This window comes from Calidris pugnax, unplaced genomic scaffold, assembly GCF_001431845.1.
Source record: "Calidris pugnax isolate Ruff unplaced genomic scaffold, ASM143184v1 scaffold27, whole genome shotgun sequence".
Classification (NCBI taxonomy): domain Eukaryota; kingdom Metazoa; phylum Chordata; class Aves; order Charadriiformes; family Scolopacidae; genus Calidris; species Calidris pugnax.
This window is the reverse complement of record NW_015090893.1, coordinates 2,308,389-2,331,848: the sequence shown is the minus strand read 5'-3', so window position 1 is coordinate 2,331,848 and position 23,460 is coordinate 2,308,389. Positions and strand designations below refer to the sequence as shown.

Below are 23,460 nucleotides of genomic sequence, written 5' to 3'. Positions count from 1 at the left end.
ATCTGTTTCTGCAGTCTACTTTCCTTTCTAAATTATATTTATGCATTTTCATTTCCACTTTCTTTAAATATGAATATTACTGACTAATTATCTTGTTACTATGATGGACACAATCCAAAAACCTAGATAAAAGTGTGTCATCATTTCAGTTCCGGTTATAAATTTTGTGGCTTGAGTCACAAGTGATTGAAGACTTTAACAAGCGTGCCCAAGAAAACCTGACTGCAAATGAAGTTATCTTTATTTCATTTTCCCCATAAAAGAGAAGGTTTAGCTCAGCACATTGCTCACAGAGATACACAAAGCACAACGGATTGTTTTGGGCTGCTCCCATTCAGTTTCATGCTGCATCTCCATCTACAGTCATTAATCTTTTACCACCAGGAACACAATTAGTCAGGATTTCGTTGTTTGTTTGTTTTTTCAGAGGAAAAAGACAAAAACCATGGTAATTTTTATAGAAAACACTGCAAGGTACTCCACCAGTAACAGTCATTTTTCTTTGCACTACACACTAACAGATTTGCTCACTGAAACCTGCTTGTTTTTGCAGTATACAAAAATGCAGTAATCTAAAATACATCTAGCCAATAGAGAAAACACATGAAGAAGCAGCCTGCGTAGTTGTGCTGTATAAGGCAATAAATGTCCTTTTACTAACAGATGGACCATAAATAAAGAATGGATAGGGTTGAGAAAAAGATGTTTATGTTACTTCAGAGGTTATCTTCAGGTGGAAACATTTTTCCATCTAGCTCACAACACAAAATCTTTGCCTAAACTACGATGAAAGTTTTGATTCAAAACTTACTAAACCCATAAATCTTACCAACTCCGATGGCAATTTTAGTTGAACTAGTGCACGTTACTTGTGGATATATTAAAAAAATAATCTATGGAAGTATGTGAATCGATGCCATCCCCTCACCCCCTGCTTCACCCATGTCCTAGGGTCAGAAATGTCTGCTGTATGAAAAACTCAGTCCTACTGTTCTCAGCCTTTTAGGTCTGAGAACTTACTTGAGCTCAGCTCTCATTAAGGTCAATAAGAGTTCTGCTTGAATACAAATGACAATCCAGCCACCTTCCACCCCTTCAAAATAAGACATTTGCCACATGGATTCATATACATCTTCATTGTTTTCCTTAGTCATTTTATAACCTTGTAATTCTTTAAAATTAAATATCACAAGCTTTTCTGTTTTTTTCTTTTCTTTGTTTTAAAGAGACACACAGAAGGCAGCTATAGACTGCCCCTTTTTTTTTTTTTTTTTTTTTTAATCCATAAGGTAATTGGCTTTCTGGAGAACTAACTGAATTTTCCAAATTTAATTTTAAAAGATGCTCCATAATATCCATTATAGCAAACACTGTCCTGCAGATTCGATTAGTAGGCTCTCTGGACCTGCTTATTTCTGAATTGAAAGTGCAGTACAGCCTGGATAAATGAATTACCTGAGCAGCGGAACTTCTTGCTCTTGATCTGGCTGATTCGTTTGTTGGCAAGGCGACGCGGATTGCTGCAGCGAGCGCCGCTGGTTTCTATCGGATTATCCTGCAGGTAATCAGCCAGCCACTTCAAATGGCAGTCGCACACAAATGGATTCTGAGCTAAATGTCTGCGAGAAGGATGGGATGTTTAATCAGAAGTGACCTGTGACACTGTACTCCATCACTGTTTTTCACAAACGCAAACTCGAAGAGTAGAGTAATTGAATAAGCTTCCAAAAACCCAGGCCTGGCGGAAACCACACAGAGCTGCACATGAATGGGAGAATTCTGTGAGCTATCACATTTCATAGCTCATTAAGCTGCTGCAAGTCCTTTCACAGAGGAAACAAAAATTAAGACAGCAAAGCCTGCCTTAAAGGACACACACCTCCTGTCTACAAAGTCCAGTGTTGTGTCCCGACAGCTTGATATGCTGCCTTTTGAGAGAAATGCACCTTTTTAGATGCACACGACCTGGAGATCATTTTGTATCCTGGTTTGAAAGAAATTTTATTGGCAAGCTCAGTTTCCTCAGGATCAAAATGTGAATTGGTAAAGTGCCTTGGATCCGTGGGTAAAGCCAAAAGTGATCCAGAGGTCTTTTCTGAAGACTGAAAGTGATATTTGCATATACTCATCATGTGTAATAGTATTCCCCTTATATGTATTTTTTCTTGGACCAAAATTTTTTACTTTTGAGAGAGAACTGTTTATGCAAGGTAGAACTATCTATCCTTCACTATTTGCACAACATATTTCCCACGCAATTGGAAATAGGTATTATAGCACTGATTTTAACTGGATATTTAGACATTGTTAATAGAAATCTGCTGGAGGATCTTAGAAAAAAACAGCGTTTCTCTGCTGCTGTTATGATTCATTCTGCTTGACAAAGTTGAGACTACATCAGGAGAGTTTGTCAGATCTGTCTCAGAGCCTGATTCTGATCTCAGTTAACTCGCACCAGTCCCTCTAACTTCCCAGGGAGCAGGACACAGCTCTCCAATAACTGCAAAGACAGTTTGAAAAAAAGACAGATGTTTAAATTTGGTTTGGACAGAGGTGTAAAGTTGTAACTTCACAAGAACTCTGCTCTGTTACTGTGTTTTTTTCCATCTGTAGAAACTTCATTTCTTTTCTGTTTGCAGTTATATTTATGAACTGTCACTTAACAGAATAAGTATAAAATCCAACAGGCCAAGGGCTGTCAAGGAGTGGGAAGCAAAATCATACGCAGCAGAAAGCGCCTGAAGAAACTGCAGATCACTGTTGTAGTTGAGCCATTCCTGATGTGAAAGGACCAAACAAGCATATAAAGACAGGGTACAGGACTGATTTTGTTGCTCTAGAAAACAGGCAGAAAATGGCAATCACTCACTCTACTAAACGTGGGAGAGTGAATCAAAACATTTAATGAAAAAGTGTCTCGGTGTGAAGCAACAAGTCCATTCTAAGCCACTAGGAGTGCTAATAAAACCCCATGGAAACCAAGGAGAAATCTTCTTAACTTAAGGGATGTTTACCTGTTGTTTAACTTGACAAATCTCACATACTTCTGTAAATGAACCTTCTCTGTCACCCTTGGTTACATATCTATGTACAGAGCATGTTGCAGCAGAAGAAAGCACGGTAGAGGTGGGGAGGCAGGATGGGGGGATGGAGGCATCTGTACATGATTATTTTGATGTCTTAATGGTTTGCAGCAATACATACTGGCCAGGTATCTGCTGGGAATTAAGGTTGTGCTTATGGCCGCCTGAGGAGGTAGCAGGCACCCTGCTGCTAGAAATCATCCCTATTTTTATATGAATTAAAACATTTGCAAAACTAATTTGGCCAACGCATTTCCAGTATTAAAATAGATATGTGCATGTGTATACATACATTTCCAGTACTATAGTATGTGTATGTATATGCATACATAATGTGCATATATATTCCAGTATTTGCGTATACATATACTTACATACTACATAAACACTCCGAGCCTTGTATTTATATATGCACACACGAATATATATAAACACACATACACAATACTGGGTGAGGGAGTTCTTCCTTGTTTTTCATTGTATCAGGCTGCCAGCTCCAGCTCTGAAAGAGAACTATTTACCTTACTATCTTACTACTCACAGCTTTAGGACAAAACCTTCTGTAAAATATCAAGTCATTTCTATACTTTTATTTCCAATTTTCTGATACCTCTTCTCCTAATGCCTCCAATTCAAAGACTCAGAAAATGTTTACTGGATTTTCATAATGGATCAAATAATACAATGTATCTCTTCCCTTAAGTGGAATGTCAGCTGAAATATCATTTCAGAAGTCACAAACTGTACAGTAGGACTCAGATCCAGTAAGGAGAAATGCCAATTCACTAGCTCATTAAAAACTGTTAGGCAATGCTTTTAACAGAATCTGCTGTTCATGTATCATACAGAGTGAAATTTAAGTATTATCTTCCCAACAAACAGTATGAATGAATTACTTTGGAAGCTTCATGCACTTACGACATTTATGTCACTACGGGCAGGCTACATCGATAGCTGGCTGTGCTGAATTTATGCAACACTTCTTTTTCTTGCTCCTTTTATTTCTGTCAGAAAAGGAGAAGCTACCACCTTGGGGTCTCTTCCAAATTGTCTTAATGTCAGACATTTTGCCTTTGCAAAAACAGGCAACATCTTTGGGGAGAAAAAGAGAGAGCTGTCATTTACGATACGCCTGCATACTCACAGAGTCTGGATCGATCGGAGAGGTGCAAAGAGCCCCTTGCTGATGGTCTGCAGTTTGTTGTCGTAAAGAGATAGCAGTTTGAGATTATGCAGACCTTGGAACGTGTTTACCCTCAGGCAGTTGATCTTATTGGCATTGAGAAGCCTGAAAACAGAGGAAAGGTTTATAATACATTAATCTTGTAATAATCAAATAAAGATAGCCTGAACTTTGGGGTTAAATCTAAAAAAACGTTAGCCCAGTCACCACAGCTAACCCACATTTAAAGGTCTTCATTTGCCTGTTACATTAAAAAGGTGAAAAAAACCAGTCAAAATTAGCTGGGGAATATACAGACATATACCAGCACTAGCTATCTTAAAATACTGAAAAGATTTTTTTTTTTGATTCCCAGTTCCCCTCACCCCCAATTTGTTCAAAATTCTACACAAATATTTAAAGAAGCCTTCAGCGTAATATACATAGAAATGGCAAATACTCCCCATCTTGCTATTCCATGCACACATCCATGCACAAAGTCTACAATGAGAAGAATCCTTTTTTTTTCCATTTTCTGTACCAACAGCTGTCTTCAGTCTAACTGCAATTCTGGAAGTCTGACATCTTTTGATAAGCAGTGAAGGGTTAGTTTGATCATGGAAGGAAAGAAAACATGATTCTCCTCAGAGACAAGAAGAGAGAACTGTAGGGGCTGGACTAAAACTTACTGAAAGGCAAGCTCACTTCATTCCTAAGGACAATAAAGCAGTGCACCAGGTTGCTCAGAGCAGTTGTGCCTTCTCCATCATTGAAGGTGATGATATCAATGATAATTAATAAGGCCATGAGCAACCTGCTCTGTCCTAATAAAGTGGCTCTGCTTTGAGCATGGGTTTTCCAGTTTCATTGGCTAGTGATCATCTGAGTTCCCTTCCACCCTCCATTGTCCTACAGTTCTAGGAACATACTCCATTCGTTACAATAGATTCCTGTGCAGTTGTGGAAAAGCAGCACAAAGGCAATTTACATCCCTTTTTAAAATATATATTTTGCACAGCTACACAGCAGCCAGTTGGCAGAACTAATCAGTTCAGCCAGAAAATCTCAGGCAGTAATTGTTTAGGTTCTCTTAGATTATCCAGCCAGAGTTCTGTCATGTATAACAAGCACATACAATCCCAACAACAAGCTGGATCTCCTCCCTCTGAGACAACCAAACACCAGAACACTCAAACTGTCACTGTCATCTGCATATGTGGTATTTTAGAAGAAGTCTTGGAAGAAAAATAGGGAGGAAATGACCTATTCTTCTTACAAAAGCCAAAATCCACCTCTTTTCACTACTATCAGCCTGAGAAAAATGGTAGGTTGCAAGAAATACATGATGTTAACTCAGTCCTCTTGGTCACAAAACGCTTGTGACTTTGTCAATGAGTTTGAAGGGCTTAATATTGCAACATTATGGCTCGACATTAATACGGAATGGAACACAAATGTGTGTATAGGTAAAAAGGAAAAGACATTTTTCATTCCTCAGCAAGCAAATATACCATCTTGAACACACCTCTCACAGCAGAGGGAGCTTCTGTCTTCCACAAACTGCACATAAACCACTACAGGTAACAGGGCAACCTACCAGGGGAGAACAGCCTGCTTCTTAGTTGCACATAATGCCTTTCTTTTGCTCCAAAAAATTACTTCAGAAGATGCTTCCTCTGCATAGCACCCTGCTTTTGCATTGCTGAAACCTTTGGAAGATTGTACACTCATTACAGCTCTCTGCTCTACTGTCATTTCGGCAGAGCCTCGTTACTGCAGTAAATGGCTACAGTAATTGTGACACATAAAAGACAGATGAATACTTCAGTGCAGTCTTTTTCTTAAGGAAAACAGGAATGCAGAGCTTTGGAATGCAGGGGCATCAGAGCACAACTCACCTTTCAAGCCTACATAAAAGTCAGTATCAATTTACCCAAATTTTCTTCTTTATATGTTGTGGGAAACAAAGTTTGACACTAGATAAGAGAAAGTGATTTAGAAGGCCACGATGGATAAATGAAGTTACATTTTTTGCATGAACTAATAGCTAAAATAATTTTATGAAATCATGTGCAGTACTAGTATGATCCTTCTGGAATCTGTATTTTTGTGACTGATAATTTTGGGACACCTAATCCACAGTCCTATTGACTCCACCAGAAGTAACTGGGTAATTTTCATATTAGGCTACAGGAACAGTTCCTCACGTGCACTCAAATTCTGAGATTTTGCTCCAACAGCAATGTCATCTTCCACTACTTGCTTCTTATAGCCATTTGTATGTTCAAGACAAAGCAATCTTCATTCCCTCTTGGTTCTCCTGCATTATGCATTTCTCTTTCAAGCTTGTAGATTATCTTTTCCATAAATAACAGGTTAACAAGTTATTAGAAGTCAGAATCAGCTAATGAGTTTCGAGCAATATCCCCAGACACTCACATAAGTATTACAAACCCTTTGGTTTCCACACCCTGTCCTTGTGCACTGGTCCCACATTGGTTTTAGGTAACACTTATTTGCTCAGATTGGTTGTTCCATGACAGAAGCTTGGTACCTTAGTTACACACAGGAAGAAATCCAAAAGCAAAAATGTACTTCAATTTATTTTGCTAGATGCTATTTTTATTTCTAATATTATAGTAATATTTTATGTTGCAAGCAGTACTTGTAACCAAACATAAAGCAAAAATGAAAATAATCTCAGTAATAAGAGAATTTACAACTGAACTACAGTTGTATTTGTACACGTGGACAACCAGCATGTCTGTTTGTGATGCCTGAGAAGTGCACACACAGCAGAGCTGCGTTGTGCAGGTGCTATTCACTCCTCCATGAAGAGTGGGCTTGAAGTCCAACCATCATTGATCCCACTTCATAAAGCCTCAGAGCAAGGCTGACCCACAACTGCAGTGAATACACAGGACTTGAATTAATTCTCTGATTAGTTTCAACAGAATGTGAGTAAACCCAATGCTGGAAATTAGAATTAACAATATGATGAGTTTTCCTGGCATGAAGTTTTGAATGATTAGATTCACAGTGATATAATCTGTGACATTTCTCTAAGAGCTAGATACCAAAAATGAGAGAAACCAATCCCATACATAGCCACAAATACAGAGGCACTCACTGTCCTTTATGCATCAGAGAAAGTAATTTGGAACAGCAATGTACTTGCATAGACTGTTTAGAAGTGGGAATTCAGGTACTACACAGCTTTTCCAAGGTGCCACCACCTATTCTGTATATCATCTGTGCAATGTACGTGCAGTACCTAAATCTAAAGAGGACAGATAGTGTGCTCAAGAGTAATACAGATGTGGCCATACTCTGCGGCTCATGAGATAAATAAATGTCCTATTTCTGAACAGAATCAGGGAGAAAGGTGGGGGGAAAGTGAAAGAACTGTCAGAAAGTGGAATAAATGATGCCATATTTTTTTTCCTCCAACTTACTGTGAGTTAGAGGATGACTTCTGGCAAGCAGCATTAAGGTTTATATTCCTCTCACAACTCTCAGTTATTTTAAAATACCCCCTCTATAAATTCCGATTCTTTGCTTAATCTTTTTTCACTATCACAGCCCCCCTAATGGCATCCAATTATTAATTAGGTATACAAAGCTGGCCTCACATGGTGTTAAAAGTAGTTATAAGAATTTATTTTTAAACACAATGAGAAAAACATACTGTAGGAAGCAGAAACACTGGATTTCCTTAAACAGTGAACCACACTGCACAACACACTAAGGGTTCCTTTTACTGGACTCACACCAAAAGAAGGGACAATATTAAGAGCTGACTCTTACTTTAGCAAGAATTATGTGGTTTTATTCTGCACCAATTTATGGTGAAAGTAAATTCCACTAATTTTCCTATTCTGTTATTAGCTTGATTGGATGAGATTTACACACGGCCTCCAGATGTGGTGCAGCATTCAAAAGGAGGTTAAAAATGCAAGTAGAAATAAAACCGCCTGCTACCCAGAGGGATGATGGATTATTAACTCGAGTCTCCATTTTCATCCCTCTGGATATGTTAAAAACATGAAGAAATCTCTTGCAAGCCCAGGACCACCACAGAATACAGGAGAACGGTTAAAGACCTTGTGGTTTACACACCCCTGAAAGCAACGAGCTGAGCAGAGCAGTATTACAATTCCATGAACCCATTTCCTGAAAAAGTGAATTTGTCCACACACATTGAAATAATAACATGTTTCAGCTAAGCCCTTTGAACGAATGTGTATTGAATTGGCACTGTAATTGTATCAGATGCTCATAAGCACCATCTGCATAATTAAGATGGTCCCATAATTGAATTATATGCCCAAACACAGTTTCAAGTGATTAACATTTAAATAACATTTTGAACTCCAAACCCAAAATGATTGAAAAAATTGTTTTTTAAGAGCAAATGGGGATGTCTATATGGCTTTTACCCTTAGCAATATTTATATTTTCAGCACAGTGAGGTCAAGTAATCAAACTATCAGCAAATAACTACATAACTTGGAGAATGAACCAGCAGCCTAGCAACCTTAGCACATGCTGGAGACTGATGGCTGATTTCTGTTGCTACAGGATGGACCAGAAATGATCCTACGTACATTAATGAGTCAAAGGAAAGCCTCAGAGAGAAAAGCTGCACAGAGCCACTGGAAAACTTCTCTTTCTTTTTCACTAGCTTTCTGCTTTGACAGCGACAACAACATGATGAGAACGAAAATGTTCAGCATCCCATGAACTGGCTGGCACATCCCACATGCCAGACTCCACTATAGAAAATGAGAACTCACCAAAAAAAGGCAGATGTAAAATGCACAGGAGAGTTGTGTGGAAGAGAAGAACTGGGTAACAGTTTTACATGGGTAACGGCAGAATACAAATTGAATATACATGACTTTTATAGAATATCAATAGTCAAAGGCTTCACCTACATTCAAAGGCACTATAGGGCAGCAAAGAAAGGACTGTTGGCAAAAAGCATCCCTTAGGATACAATACCAGTTATAAAAAGCCAAAAAAATTTTTATCTTTTTTTTTTTTTTTCGGCATTTTCTCTTGAAGTTTATAGGGAATCAAGTGTCATCTTTGATTTAACACAACTTATCACAGGAGAACAGCTGAAGTGTCAATATGGAAGTATCTAGTCAAGTACTCTATCATCCCAGCCGTCAATGACAAGCAATGTCTAATGACAGAATTGTGTGTGCCCCTGCTTACTTATTGGCAAAATAATTACATTAGGTTCAAGCAATGTTTTTAAATGGCCTGAAGTGTAGGGGAGCAATCTGATTGCCTCTTACTGTGTCAAGATATTTAGACATGAGCAATCTGATTGCCTCTTACTGTGTCAAGGTATTTAGACATCTACTACTAAAATTTAAATTTTCTAATGTGATGACTGACCACTGAGGAGTCTGTCAGTGCTTCAACTGATAATAACCGGTGTGAAATCGTCATCATGCTTGCTTGAACCAGATTCAAGTGTTTCTCCATGTTCAGGAAACTGGATGATGGTGATGACAAATTTATTCAACGTAAATTCAAATGGAAAAGTCATGAGCTGGTAGTGAGTCAAGATGGAAGCTCTGAGCACAGTCTGACAGTCCTGTTTTGGAGAAATTTTAAAGGCTTCCCTTGATTTCTGATCCAAAAGAGTGCAACTGCAGCTGAACACCATCCATAAAACAATTCTGAGGTACTCATGTTACTACCTGGAGAATTATAAGCACGTATTGTCATAGCATCTGGACTTCTGTTACTCATAATTCAATATTGCCTGACTTACGCCTGTACAAAAGGTCACAGCTGATTTTAGAAAACCACACGATAATTCAGATGCACAACAGAATAAACACATTTTCTCAACTTCCTGGGCTATCAGGAAGTTAATTCTTGTGCAATAATAACTAGGAGAGCTTCTGTGAGGTGAGCCCAGCTTGGAGCACTGGCGTCAGAAGAGCTAATGAATTACACGCTGACGTAGGACCTGGCGGTTGTTTTGGGAAGCTGCATGTAGGCTGGTTACAGAAGTGACACAGAAGAGGCAGATGCTGTTGCAGTCTTTCATTAGTGCCTGACTCTAATTGTATTTCTGTGTCTGGCAGATGCTGCTGCCTCACTTTAACAGCAGTTATTGAGTTTAGCAATATTATCACAATAGCAGCCTAAATGCAGAAATCTGAAGGAAAAAAAAAAAGCTTGAGGCAAATGGGTTGAAAACAATTCTAAAGCTATTACATAGGTCTGTGCAGAGTACTCTGCCCTGGACTAGAAGGACGAGGGTTACACAGTATCTCTGCTGTAGCCAGAAGTATTTTCAGTAATCAAGAGAAAAGTTCATATGTCATTTTGCTAAGAATTTAGAATCACATAACCCAGAAATGACAGAGGTTGCATAGGACCTCCAGAGGTCATCTGATCTCAACCCCACTCAGAGCATGATCCATTTATAGTTATTTAATGCAGATATTTGCTTTAGCTGAGAAACAATTATTTCATCAGATGCTGGATAATTCAGAATGGCAGGAAGCTCGACAGGTTTCTTGTCCTATTAGACTGTCCAGAAGAGGGTGAGCTCTAAGGTCAGCCCAGGTTGCTCTAGAGTTTTATTCAGTCTGGTCTTTAAAATCTTGATGGACAGAGAACACACTACTTTGGGCAGCCTGCTCCACTGCTTCAATAGCTGTTGAGAAAACGTTTCCCCTTACATCTAGTCAGAAAGTCTCTTTTTTTTTAATGCCCATTGTCTCTTCTCCATGAGAAAACTGAACTCCATGGAACAATAAGATTTTATACATCACTTAAAGCTCAGATGATTGCTACTTCTGAGGGGAGGAGGACAGACCACTGCTAGAAAAGACTTGGAAATGGAAAACTGTAATTTCTTTATTCTGGCATTTATATACTTGTTTGCATCACTGTTTAATGATACTTGTGTATATAACAGTCTAATGTATACAATACAAAATACTGGAACTGATGTACATTCTTCCAAGTAATTTTGTGCTTATTTTTTCTAAATAGTTTGTACGGGTTTGTGCTTCACTGGATTTTCTTTGAGCTTTTAACAGGCTCCAAAAGTATACAATAAAGAATTGGTAGATCCTATTTTAAGCTCTTAAGCACTGCGATTCAATTTACAATTACAAATCAACACAAGCACTTCAAACTTGGCAAATGTGCCATGGAGATATTTTCCAAGGAGCCTCATCAGAAGAGCTACAGGAGTACCAAGCATCTCACTATTCATCCAAGTAGAAACAGCATAAAAAGCAGGTTAAAAGGGAGAATAACTCAAAATTTGACTCACTGAATTTTGAGAAGACTGATAATAGCAGTTTCTAAAAGTACACACACAACTTGTCACTTCATACAAGTCTATTTAAAATAAAGGTCAGCTGAAATTGGAAATACTAGATTCTAGTTCCAAATTTAACCCAGGTTAGATGAGTAGATCTGGAAGTCTCACTTGTGAAATTACTTTATCTGTCAACGAGTCAAAATCCAGGCACCAATATTGGTCTTTTCCAATTACAACGTTGAGTTTTCCTCAATGATCAGACGTCAGGGGGAAGAGAAGAAGGCTGCAAGCTTTTGGCTTTGTTTTATGAGACAGGAATATAACAAACCTCTGATTTCAATATATATGTACCCCATGAGTATACCTACTGCTAGCAACATTGAAACAGAGTCCACTGTAGGGATTCTTTCTTGCCCAGCAAGCCATGGGGATCTCAACCATGAGATTTAAGATCAACACGGCTGAGCACTTGTATGATTAGGAACTATGCAAAGTAAATTTCCACAAGGAAAAGGATTTCTTGAAATCTGAAGCTGTCTTGCCAGACATTTGAAAAATGAGATTTCATCGCCCTATATTATTTTGCTATACAATCTCTTTCAACAGTAGAGATTTTATGATACCTTCTTGTTCCAGACAACACAGTGTAATAAAAAGGCCCCCAGAATGTTTGCTTTAATATGGTTGCAGAGAGGAAAGTGTATTACTTAGATATGAAAAATACCAGTTAACAAACTCGGTGCCCATTATCCACAGCTGCCCCAAGTCTTGAGCCACGTGCCTCGCTGTTTGACCACAGCCTGGCCCTGCACATGTGCCCACCTGGGAGGAAGCGGGGTGCCTGCCGGCTCTGGCTGGCACCGGGGCTGCAGAAACAGAGCGAGCTGCGCAGTGTTACGCTGTGCCCCCTGAGCAGTGACTGGCAGACAGACTGGCAAACTCAAGGGCTGCTGAAAGAGCTTGCCCACAGTCCAGGAAAATTGAAAGACAGGTGGGAAGGACATTTGAATATGTTCCAGTTTCTAGACAGACCAAGGTTAGTGTACGGCCTTGCCGGACCGGCGTTCAAACCGGCCACAGCTAATGCTTACTTGAAAACTCCCACCTTAACCTGAAACCTTTTCCATTCTTTTGATATTCAAATGCAAATCACACAAATGATAATTAATCAAACACTATCTCACAGCTTGGATGGATGGATGGATGCCCCGATGAAATGAAACTTTCCTTTTACTCTAAAAAAATAAAATAATCAGACTCCAGTTATCTCTTTCTTGAAAACAGTACAGCGCTCTCAAATCCAAAGTGACCTAAAATTCTCAGAAGACACATGATCCAGCCTGCTGAAAAGAAGAATGTATGAGGACAGGGTACAGCAGCTTTCTAGCATCCTCCCTCCTGGCAAATGCAAACAGGATAAGGAAAATGACACGGTCCAAGAAAAGCTTCTGTTCCACAGAACAGCTGTGTAGTTGGACTTCTGGAATAGAACAGTGTTTGCTGGTGTGCTGATTACAATTGCATATTTAGGAAGACAAAGGATTTGAGAAATCAGCAATTTAACAGAAATCCAATTGTCATTATTTATGTGGCGAATGTTAACTACTTAACATAGTTACTTATAACAAAGACTTCAGAAGCAACAGTTTAAATTAAAACAATAGAGTTAAAAAAAACCCAACAAAACCACCTCCTCACACCCCGCCCCCCCCAGCAAAAAATCCTTATTATCAAACCATGCCTGGTTATTTTCTTGCCAAATATGATATAATATTGGCTTATATGACAGAAATACAGAATTCTAATGCTAGCCAGGTGGTCTAAAACTTGCTCTGAAATCTTCATTTCTCATACCCCAAAGACAGCTGGGGCAGCTTAAGATGCTGTCAGGCCTGAGCTGAGCATGACTTTACCCAGCTACAGTGTTTCTGACACCCCTGGCACTGCCTGCAGATGGAAGGCACTTACACAAAACAATTCTGCCAGAATAAAAGTGGAATAATCTGGGCCTATATTGTGACAGTATATTTAAACAGAAGGATAATGAGGCTTCTGAGAAACTCTGATGAGTATTATCCCAAACAGTAAATAACAATATTATCTGCTCTGCAATTTGACAGGAATTATTTTTTCCTTCTAAATACAATCTCAAAAAAATTATACAGGACCCACAATGACTCGGCTTTTCTGATTGTCCTGCTTTGCCATAACACCAGTGTATTTTCAAACATGCTCCAGCTCAAGCTTAGGAAATTATACCAGCTACCAGGATACCTTAATCAGAGAGTTCTTATCAGTGTGTCTCCAGACTAATGAGAAGAAATCCAATCTAGAGCCTACTGAACACTAAATTAGGTCTAATCATAGGGCACTCTTCCAACTGTTCAACAGCAGGTCTAAAACCAACAAATGCCATTTATTTTTTCAGTATCCATTAAAATGCTACAATCAATCCCATAATAGCTGCTTCAAAGCCACGATCAGAAAAGTGTGCGGATATTTGTTTGTATTTAAAGCACGATCATTCAATGCCCTCCTTTGCCAAAAGCTGTTTTACATTCAAGCACTTTCCAGAAGACCCTGAAAGGCTTCAGAGGCACAATGCCCTGGGAATCCCATAATGGGGCAACCTACTCACATCTTCTCAGCTTGAGAATGTTTCAGTGGCTGAAGTACATCATGTTTTAATGGTTCTCTGGCGTATATATATTTGCCCCCTTAATAAAAAGGCATCACTCGAGCTAATTCAGACTGGAAAATCACTGCATATGGGCTTAAATACGTAATTTGTTGAAAGCCTGTGCTACAAGCACACAAAGGCACCGAAACCTGCTTAATGCTTTACACAAATGTTCTAGACCCATGTTTTTATAGGATACCATGAGCTATGTGTTGAGTGATTTTAATTTTTTTTTTTCTACTGGGAAAGAGCCTATCTGTGAAGTGTCCTGGGTTAGACAGAGCAACTATCACTTAGAACTTGTAACCATAAAATATTTGGAGGGGAAATATGACAAAGCTCAAATTTTTAAACATAGCTTCTTTCTTAGAGGTCAAAGTGGCAAGTTAAGTTTTAGCCCTCCTTTTGCTTGAAGGGTCCTCATTGTACCGAGCACAACCTGAGTGTGACAATGACTAACGTGCATCTTATATCAACACGTGCCAAGTCTCAACTTCTGAGCACTTTCTTGCTGATTGTTCTCCCATGTGGCAAACTGACCCCCCCACCAAACACACAGCCTTCTCTTACTGCAGAGGCTGCCATGAAGACACTGCAGTACTAACAAACTTCTGAGGTATGGGACAGGAGAGAGGAAAGGGCTGCCAGAAAAAATATGTGGAGAAGGTGAAGATAACATAATTGGCTGTGTGCAGGAGATGACCAGCTTCCCACCATGGCAGCTCAAGGATTGTCATAACTAAACCATACCTGCTCTTCCTTGCCCTTCTCTAGCGTAGGGAGGCCCACGTTTGCAATTAAGATCTTATGGATAAATTAACATCTGAGTAGTCCTTCCCTTAACATGTAATTTCAACCATTTCATATTTTAGTTCTTTGGCTTTGCTCATGGATTTTTAGTTTAAACCTATGCTTATTTTTATATAGATATAACTGCAGCAATCATAGAGTCACATATTCGATAGTAATCATAAACTTTTGGATATTCGTTACTGGTTATGTCAGGACAGTCAAAAAGGCTTAAAATAACATGTCTAAAAGCTTTTACTTACTTTACATTTTATATAATTTATTATTTGGGGGTGGAGAGTTGTGTGTGATATAAACCAGAATTGATTAATTTATCACAGATCACCTTTTACTTTCTGAGCACATCATCCATCATGGTAACCAGAACATCAGAGATACATATTAAACTCACTTCACTTCCCCCTCCACTGACCGGCTGAAATAGTAGCTGATTTCCTTCTCTTTGAAGGAGTTTCTGGTTCCCAATGTGATGATGGAGACAAGAGTAAGTAAAATTTGCAATTTCACATTTGGCTTAGGAAATTTTTTATGCTATATATGCATATGCTATGCTATAAATTTTTTATGCTAATAAATACTGAAGAGTGTATGATCTATGTATTACCCCTGCCCGTGACGGTGTATTAAATCACACACGGCATAAAATACTCAAATACACAATATATTCTGAAACTATTTCTCTTGCAGCTAAGCCATACTTGGCATGATAAGAACACGGAACCGAGCATGGCTTCACCAGTAAGAGCTTTCATACTGCCATTGTGCTTACATGTGCAGGTACTTGCAGCACAGGAGCCCTCAAGGATCTACATACTCAACCACAAATGCTAAATGTGTAAAAACCATCAGATGGCATCCCCAACTGCACATCAGCCAGTGACCAAATTTCCTTTCTTGGACTTCACTGAGTCTCTCATTTCCTCCCCACATTTAAATCCTCTGTGTCTATTACCCATTGTACACACTGTGCTACAAAACTGTTGGCACTTTCCCTTTTTTTTCTTTTTTCAGCCCTTGCCTCCCTCTTGCCTGACACAGAAACAACAGACTAGCACGTCCCAGGGAGTTTTCAGTGGAAAAGGTGATTATATTGATGTCAGAAGCTGAAAAAACAGTAAATCTAGCCTGTAAATCTAGTCTGCAAAATAAAGAAGAGGAAGGGATCATACTCACAGCAGCTGCAGAGACACAAGATCATCAAAAAGGCCCTGGGGAATCTCTGTGATCTTGTTTCCATAGAGCACTCTGAAAGATTCAGGAAGACAAAATAAATCTTAAGTAACAGACCAGTTTAGTGTCCTCCCACATCTCTGCATTATCATCTTTATTGATCTTGTGCACCATGCCCAGGATCTGTGGGCATTTCATTTAACTACTGATCTCATTTTCTTTTCAGAGAGCACATGGTATTAAATGAGTCGTTATGATTCAGGGTTCGTCTGGTGTTGGAAAGCATTTTTAATGTAGAAATTGGACATCATCCAAAAACTGTATCTGAAATATTTTTCATTCTGTTGAGGGATTTTTTTTTTCCACCCTTTTAAGAAATATTTTAACCATTGAAAGGCACATTGTCTGATGCAAAAACCTAGAATCCTGCTCAGCGATACTGAATTTAAAAGCCAGGGAGCAAAAACTGGTTGTAGATAAAATTTCATATAATAGAATCTCTTAAGATATAATAATTGGCATAAAATGTGACACAGGCATCATTGGATAAAATATTATGGCTTCACCAGCTGCTGTTACCATTTCAACTGGCTAATGTAAAGAAATTGAGCCTTAACTGGAAATAGACATATATTTCAGAAACTCAAAAAAAGTCAGGTGTTGTTTAGTTATAAAAATCAGTAAAGATTTAATAACACAAATGAGAATCTATACATATATTCATTCAACCATAAATACATACAACCTGATATCCATGATTCAGATTTAATATTAAAAATGTTTTCTTTTTTTTAATGGAAAAATGCACGTGTAGTATCATCAGAAATTGAACTAAAGGGAAAACCAGACAAAACCACTGTTATGCAAAGATATGCCACCTAGGGGTCAGAGCAAAATCATCTATGAAGGAACACCTCAGTGTCAGTCACAGCTAAAGTATTTTCTCCTGTCGTTTCTGGAAGTTGATAAAATTTGTCAAAACCAGAAAGTGCGTCAGGAGCTTATATGGGTCCTGGTAAAAGGGAAGAAGATTACCTTCCCTCTGAACGTTTTACAACTTACCTAAACTATTTAATAGACTTACATTTTGGAAAAACAGTAATTATGTAACTTCTATGCTCTACATTAGACGTAGTAAATGGTTTTAAATCAGATCATGTCAAAACTTTGTTGCTTATGTGTCACGGAACTGGTTAATTCCCTAACTTTTTAATATGTAAGAATATACTAGCAATTAATCAAACAGCCATGTGAGGCTTGGATGCTGGCTGAAATTTTGGCTTATATTGTCTTTCAGCATTTAAAATATTATGGTGAGTTGAGCACACTGAAAAACAAACACTTAACATGATGGACCATTTACAATACCCTCTGGCCTTCCCAGAGTATCACCACTTCAGTGTACTCCATCAGTCATTGGAAGTGGGAGAGTTCCTAGATCAGCTCATTTCTGAGCCCAAATAAAAAGAATATAAATAAAATAACACCACTTAGATATGAAAATCTGAACTTGAAACTTCATTTTTCATTACTTTTGTAGTTTAGCAGGAACTGAACCTCTACTCAAGAAACTAATGACCATCTAGCATTATACTTTCTCTAAACAAATGTAACATAATTTCTCTTTATCTCGTACAGAGTCAGGAGGTTGGCTTTTAATGTGCTGTTACAATTAGTGTTTTCTGTAATGAATGCTAGCACTACTAAATTTTTCTAATTGTTGCCTAGTTTCAGCTTCAGAAGGCACACATAATTTCCTGCTTCAACAAACTCTCATGCAAAGAACCCAGATTTTTATACTCTGCCCAAAACTAGACAGAAACGATGGTGGAACTTTTAAAAGTCAAGCAGGTCCGTTTAGATAGCAATTTCAAAATATGAGATAATATTCAAGTCACCAAATTTCATTGGACTCTAAAACAACATCCAAATGGCTGACTCAAAGACTTCTTTTTGAACAAACGATCTGGCAGGAGCACCTGTATCAGGAAGCAAAAGCAAAACCTCTGCAAATAAAATATTTATAAAAGGTTAAAATATTAAATTAATGCCCACAGAATCCAGTATATCACCTGTATACAAAATTCAGATTATAAACTCTGTGATGTTAGATGAACATCTTCCTTAGTTTTGAGAAATAGCAGGATCATCAATGCTGACCAATAACGCATAATACTAGAGCACATAAGAGTTCCGAAGCTAAGATTTACAAAATGCCCATGGAAAGAAGTAAAAAAAATCCCCACTCCAGACAAAGGGTTATTCTGGCTGCAGAAGTAAAAACAAATCTCAACACTCACACTCAGTGCAGTTATTAATTATGGTCCTTCTAAATGCAAATATCAAAGTAAGACTCTTCTAAAGTAATTTTTCATTTGCTTTTAATTTAAGAGTCGGAAGGTCATAGTGCAGTGCTCCACTGAATTTGAAACCTTGGGTGTGCTTATACATCTTCTTTATTATTTTGAGCAAAATAAAACTGATTAAAATAGCTGATAAGATAAAACAAAGCTTCAATTTTTAGAAGCCATGAAAAGAAAGTAAGCATTTTCAAACCTAATTGGGCTTATGTGCATGTGGCACATTAACATTCGAACAAATTAACAGCTAAACAAAAGTCAGTATGAGAACTCAGGCACTTGTCTCTAATTCATATTCATGTTCAGCACTACACAGAGCCAAATTAGCTAATGCCATTGTCTGCCTGCCACGCCAGAGCTGAAGTCAAACCATCCTAAGGAGAGCAGCAAAGAGGAAGGGAGGGGAGATACATAACACATTGCATCTCATTTCTTGAGTTTCTTATTTCCGTTTACTCTAATAGAAAGCACAGAAACTTTTGCTTCTTGCTTTTTCTCTTTAAGAAAAAAGGAGCAAAGCCTACTCATACCAACAAATATGAATATTGGTCAGGTTCTTGATCCAAGATGCTTTTGTTCTGAGTGTACCAGCTGCTGCCCTGCTAACAGTACTAGGAATGAGTTAGCCTGCAGAAAAGACTGGCCAGTGAAAGTATGCTCCACTATTGCAGCCACTTCCCTCTGTCCTGTCACTCTGCCCATCGCACTACCACGCACCACAATGTTTCCAGAACAGCAGCTTTTGGGGAAAAAGTAAACCAAACAAAAAAAACCTCAAAAAAACCCCCCAAAAAACAACCAACAAACCACTCCAAAATGCCATATAAGAGCAAACTCAGTCTAGTCAATTCAAGAACTTAATTTAAATCTCCAGTGCTTTTACCAACAGAGATAAATTTTAGGAGATTTCCCTATGGCATGACAAGTTCTAAACATGTATGTCCACTTGCATCCCTCACATATGTTGCAGGACATGTAGGGGTCTCGGCTGCAGCGCAAGCTTGGCACAGGAATACAACCCTTCTTCTATCCCGCCCCGAAATCTCAGACCCCAAATATTTTTTATTAAAAATGCACTAACAAAGTTAATATGTAATAAAAATAAAATCGGTTCAGTAGTTCCTGCCAATAGACAGTGAATCAGTGAAAAAAACCAACTTTTATTAGAACACAAAACTGCTAAAACTTTTATTATGTGCTTCTGATTGTTCATTTGCTTCTCAACTTTGCTGGGGACCAAGTTAGCCACAGGTCTGACAAATACCATTCACTGTCAGGTGGAGAAGATACTACCCTAAACATGATGTACAGTTTGGGAGAAAGAGAAAAGTGAGTTACAGCTTAATTCTATAATCACAATGCTAATCTTAAAATCTTAAGCCAAAACCAACTGAGACACCAATAGGTATCCTTATTCTTACTGTTCCTTTCTTTCTCTTCTCATCATACATGGGAGTCTCTCTTACAAAGATGGAGAAAACCATCCTAGACAGAGATGTACAACCACATCAGACTTGCCAGTGCATGAATTCTATTCTTGTCTTTTCTGCAAGGCAGGTATCTCTAATACCAGAATGACCAGTGTGAACAATCATTCACTGTATTTTTAACTCAGGGAAACCTTTCCCAAATTTGTTGCAGGTGGCTTTCTAACATGAGCAAGTTGCTATGAGGGCGCAGGTGCAGCTGAGCCATCTGAGGGCTATACTCTCAGAGGCACGCAGAGCCATCAGCTTGCCAGTTCACAGCTAACTGCTTCCGCACGGCCACAAACCACAAGCTCCAGTTCTTCAAAAGCACTTGCCAGATTGGCTCACAACTTGCAACAAACGATCTGGCAGGAGCACCTGTATCAGGAAGCAAAAGCAAAACCTCTGCAAATAAAATATTTATAAAAGGTTAAAATATTAAATTAATGCCCACAGAATCCAGTATATCACCTGTATACAAAATTCAGATTATAAACTCTGTGATGTTAGATGAACATCTTCCTTAGTTTTGAGAAATAGCAGGATCATCAATGCTGACCAATAACGCATAATACTAGAGCACATAAGAGTTCCGAAGCTAAGATTTACAAAATGCCCATGGAAAGAAGTAAAAAAAATCCCCACTCCAGACAAAGGGTTATTCTGGCTGCAGAAGTAAAAACAAATCTCAACACTCACACTCAGTGCAGTTATTAATTATGGTCCTTCTAAATGCAAATATCAAAGTAAGACTCTTCTAAAGTAATTTTTCATTTGCTTTTAATTTAAGAGTCGGAAGGTCATAGTGCAGTGCTCCACTGAATTTGAAACCTTGGGTGTGCTTATACATCTTCTTTATTATTTTGAGCAAAATAAAACTGATTAAAATAGCTGATAAGATAAAACAAAGCTTCAATTTTTAGAAGCCATGAAAAGAAAGTAAGCATTTTCAAACCTAATTGGGCTTATGTGCATGTGGCACATTAACATTCGAACAAATTAACAGCTAAACAAAAGTCAGTATGAGAACTCAGGCACTTGTCTCTAATTCATATTCATGTTCAGCACTACACAGAGCCAAATTAGCTAATGCCATTGTCTGCCTGCCACGCCAGAGCTGAAGTCAAACCATCCTAAGGAGAGCAGCAAAGAGGAAGGGAGGGGAGATACATAACACATTGCATCTCATTTCTTGAGTTTCTTATTTCCGTTTACTCTAATAGAAAGCACAGAAACTTTTGCTTCTTGCTTTTTCTCTTTAAGAAAAAAGGAGCAAAGCCTACTCATACCAACAAATATGAATATTGGTCAGGTTCTTGATCCAAGATGCTTTTGTTCTGAGTGTACCAGCTGCTGCACTGCTAACAGTACTAGGAATGAGTTAGCCTGCAGAAAAGACTGGCCAGTGAAAGTATGCTCCACTATTGCAGCCACTTCCCTCTGTCCTGTCACTCTGCCCATCGCACTACCATGCACCACAATGTTTCCAGGATAGCAGCTTTGGGGAAAAAGTAAACCAAATAAAAAAAACCTCAAAAAAACCCCCCAAAAACCAACCAACAAACCACTCCAAAATGCCATATAAGAGCAAACTCAGTCAAGTCAATTCAAGAACTTCATTTAAATCTCCAGTGCTTTTACCAACAGAGATAAATTCTAGGAGATTTGCCTATGGCATGACAAGTTCTAAACATGTATGTTCACTTGCATCCCTCACATATGTTGCAGGACATGCAGGGGTCTTGGCTACTGAGCAAGCTTGGCACAGGAATACAACCCTTCTTCTATCCCGCCCCGAAATCTCAGACCCCAAATATTTTTTATTAAAAATGCACTAACAAAGTTAATATGTAATAAAAATAAAATCGGTTCAGTAGTTCCTGCCAATAGACAGTGAATCAGTGAAAAAAACCAACTTTTATTAGAACACAAAACTGCTAAAACTTTTATTATGTGCTTCTGATTGTTCATTTGCTTCTCAACTTTGCTGGGGACCAAGTTAGCCACAGGTCTGACAAATACCATTCACTGTCAGGTGGAGAAGATACTACCCTAAACATGATGTACAGTTTGGGAGAAAGAGAAAAGTGAGTTACAGCTTAATTCTATAATCACAATGCTAATCTTAAAATCTTAAGCCAAAACCAACTGAGACACCAATAGGTATCCTTATTCTTACTGTTCCTTTCTTTCTCTTCTCATCATACATGGGAGTCTCTCTTACAAAGATGGAGAAAACCATCCTAGACAGAGATGTACAACCACATCAGACTTGCCAGTGCATGAATTCTATTCTTGTCTTTTCTGCAAGGCAGGTATCTCTAATACCAGAATGACCAGTGTGAACAATCATTCACTGTATTTTTAACTCAGGGAAACCTTTCCCAAATTTTTTGCAGGTGGCTTTCTAACATGAGCAAGTTGCTATGAGGGCGCAGGTGCAGCTGAGCCATCTGAGGGCTATACTCTCAGAGGCACGCAGAGCCATCAGCTTGCCAGTTCACAGCTAACTGCTTCCGCACGGCCACAAACCACAAGCTCCAGTTCTTCAAAAGCACTTGCCAGATTGGCTCACAACTTGCAGCAGTTTTCAGGCTGCCATCAACCTTCCAAACAACGGGAAGGACAACATGCATAAAGCACAGACCCCTGGCTGCTCTGTAAGCACTGGAGGAGATCCCTGGAAAAAGCACCCTATTCAGCTGAAGAGTTATTATGGATCTGCAATGAGAAATTATACAAATATATGAAAGTCATAATGAGGTGTTATGTTTCTTCAGCCGGATTCTGGCATATTTGAATAATCAAAAAAAAATGTATCTATTGCAAGACACAATTAAATATTAAATTTCCAGTTAAACAATTAGTTGTTAGTACTACACTTCAAGTTTTGCAGATAAATCCAACTGATATTCTAAGTACTTAAAAATAAAGACTAAATGGTTAAAAGAGTCACTGCATAGATTCATCTAAAAGCTTGCCATGTACCAGACAGAGACAGTATTGGAAGCACACATAGCAACAAGCATGTTAGCTTAGGTGAGAATGTAAGTAAGGATTTAACAGACCTTCAGCGGCAGGGTCATGAAACATAAAAGTCTCACTGATTCTTCATATTCTCTAGACATTCTGACCTCTTGAACAATCCTAAAATTAAGGAATTTGCAAAGACTTCACCAACACTTGGCCTTTCGTATGCACTGAAGTTCAGCATACCACCTTCTAAGGGTGTGAAACAGCAATTGCCATTCATTGGCCTACCTTACTTGCAAATGTAGTTGCTGTTTAGCTGCTTTGCTAAGTCAGAATATAGATATATTTTCCCTGGGAGGTGATACAGAGTTTTTTGGGAGTATGAAAGCCTAGCACAGAATCCCTTACTCCAGACCATATGGTTTCCAGCTAAGTGTTCCTTTATTT

General features: G+C 38.5%; 1 protein-coding gene across 1 annotated transcript in view; it reads right to left on the bottom strand.

Moving 5' to 3' along the window:
• Nucleotides 1-23,460, bottom strand: part of LOC106891544 (slit homolog 3 protein-like) — a 554,801-nt gene that overhangs the window by 169,467 nt on the left and 361,874 nt on the right. Inside the window, exons 12-14 of the mRNA XM_014948178.1 lie at nucleotides 16,215-16,286; nucleotides 4,228-4,371; nucleotides 1,456-1,619 (exon numbers count right to left, since the gene is read on the bottom strand). Coding sequence (XP_014803664.1) covers nucleotides 1,456-1,619; nucleotides 4,228-4,371; nucleotides 16,215-16,286 — 380 coding nt within the window. The remainder of the gene's footprint in view (nucleotides 1-1,455; nucleotides 1,620-4,227; nucleotides 4,372-16,214; nucleotides 16,287-23,460) is intronic.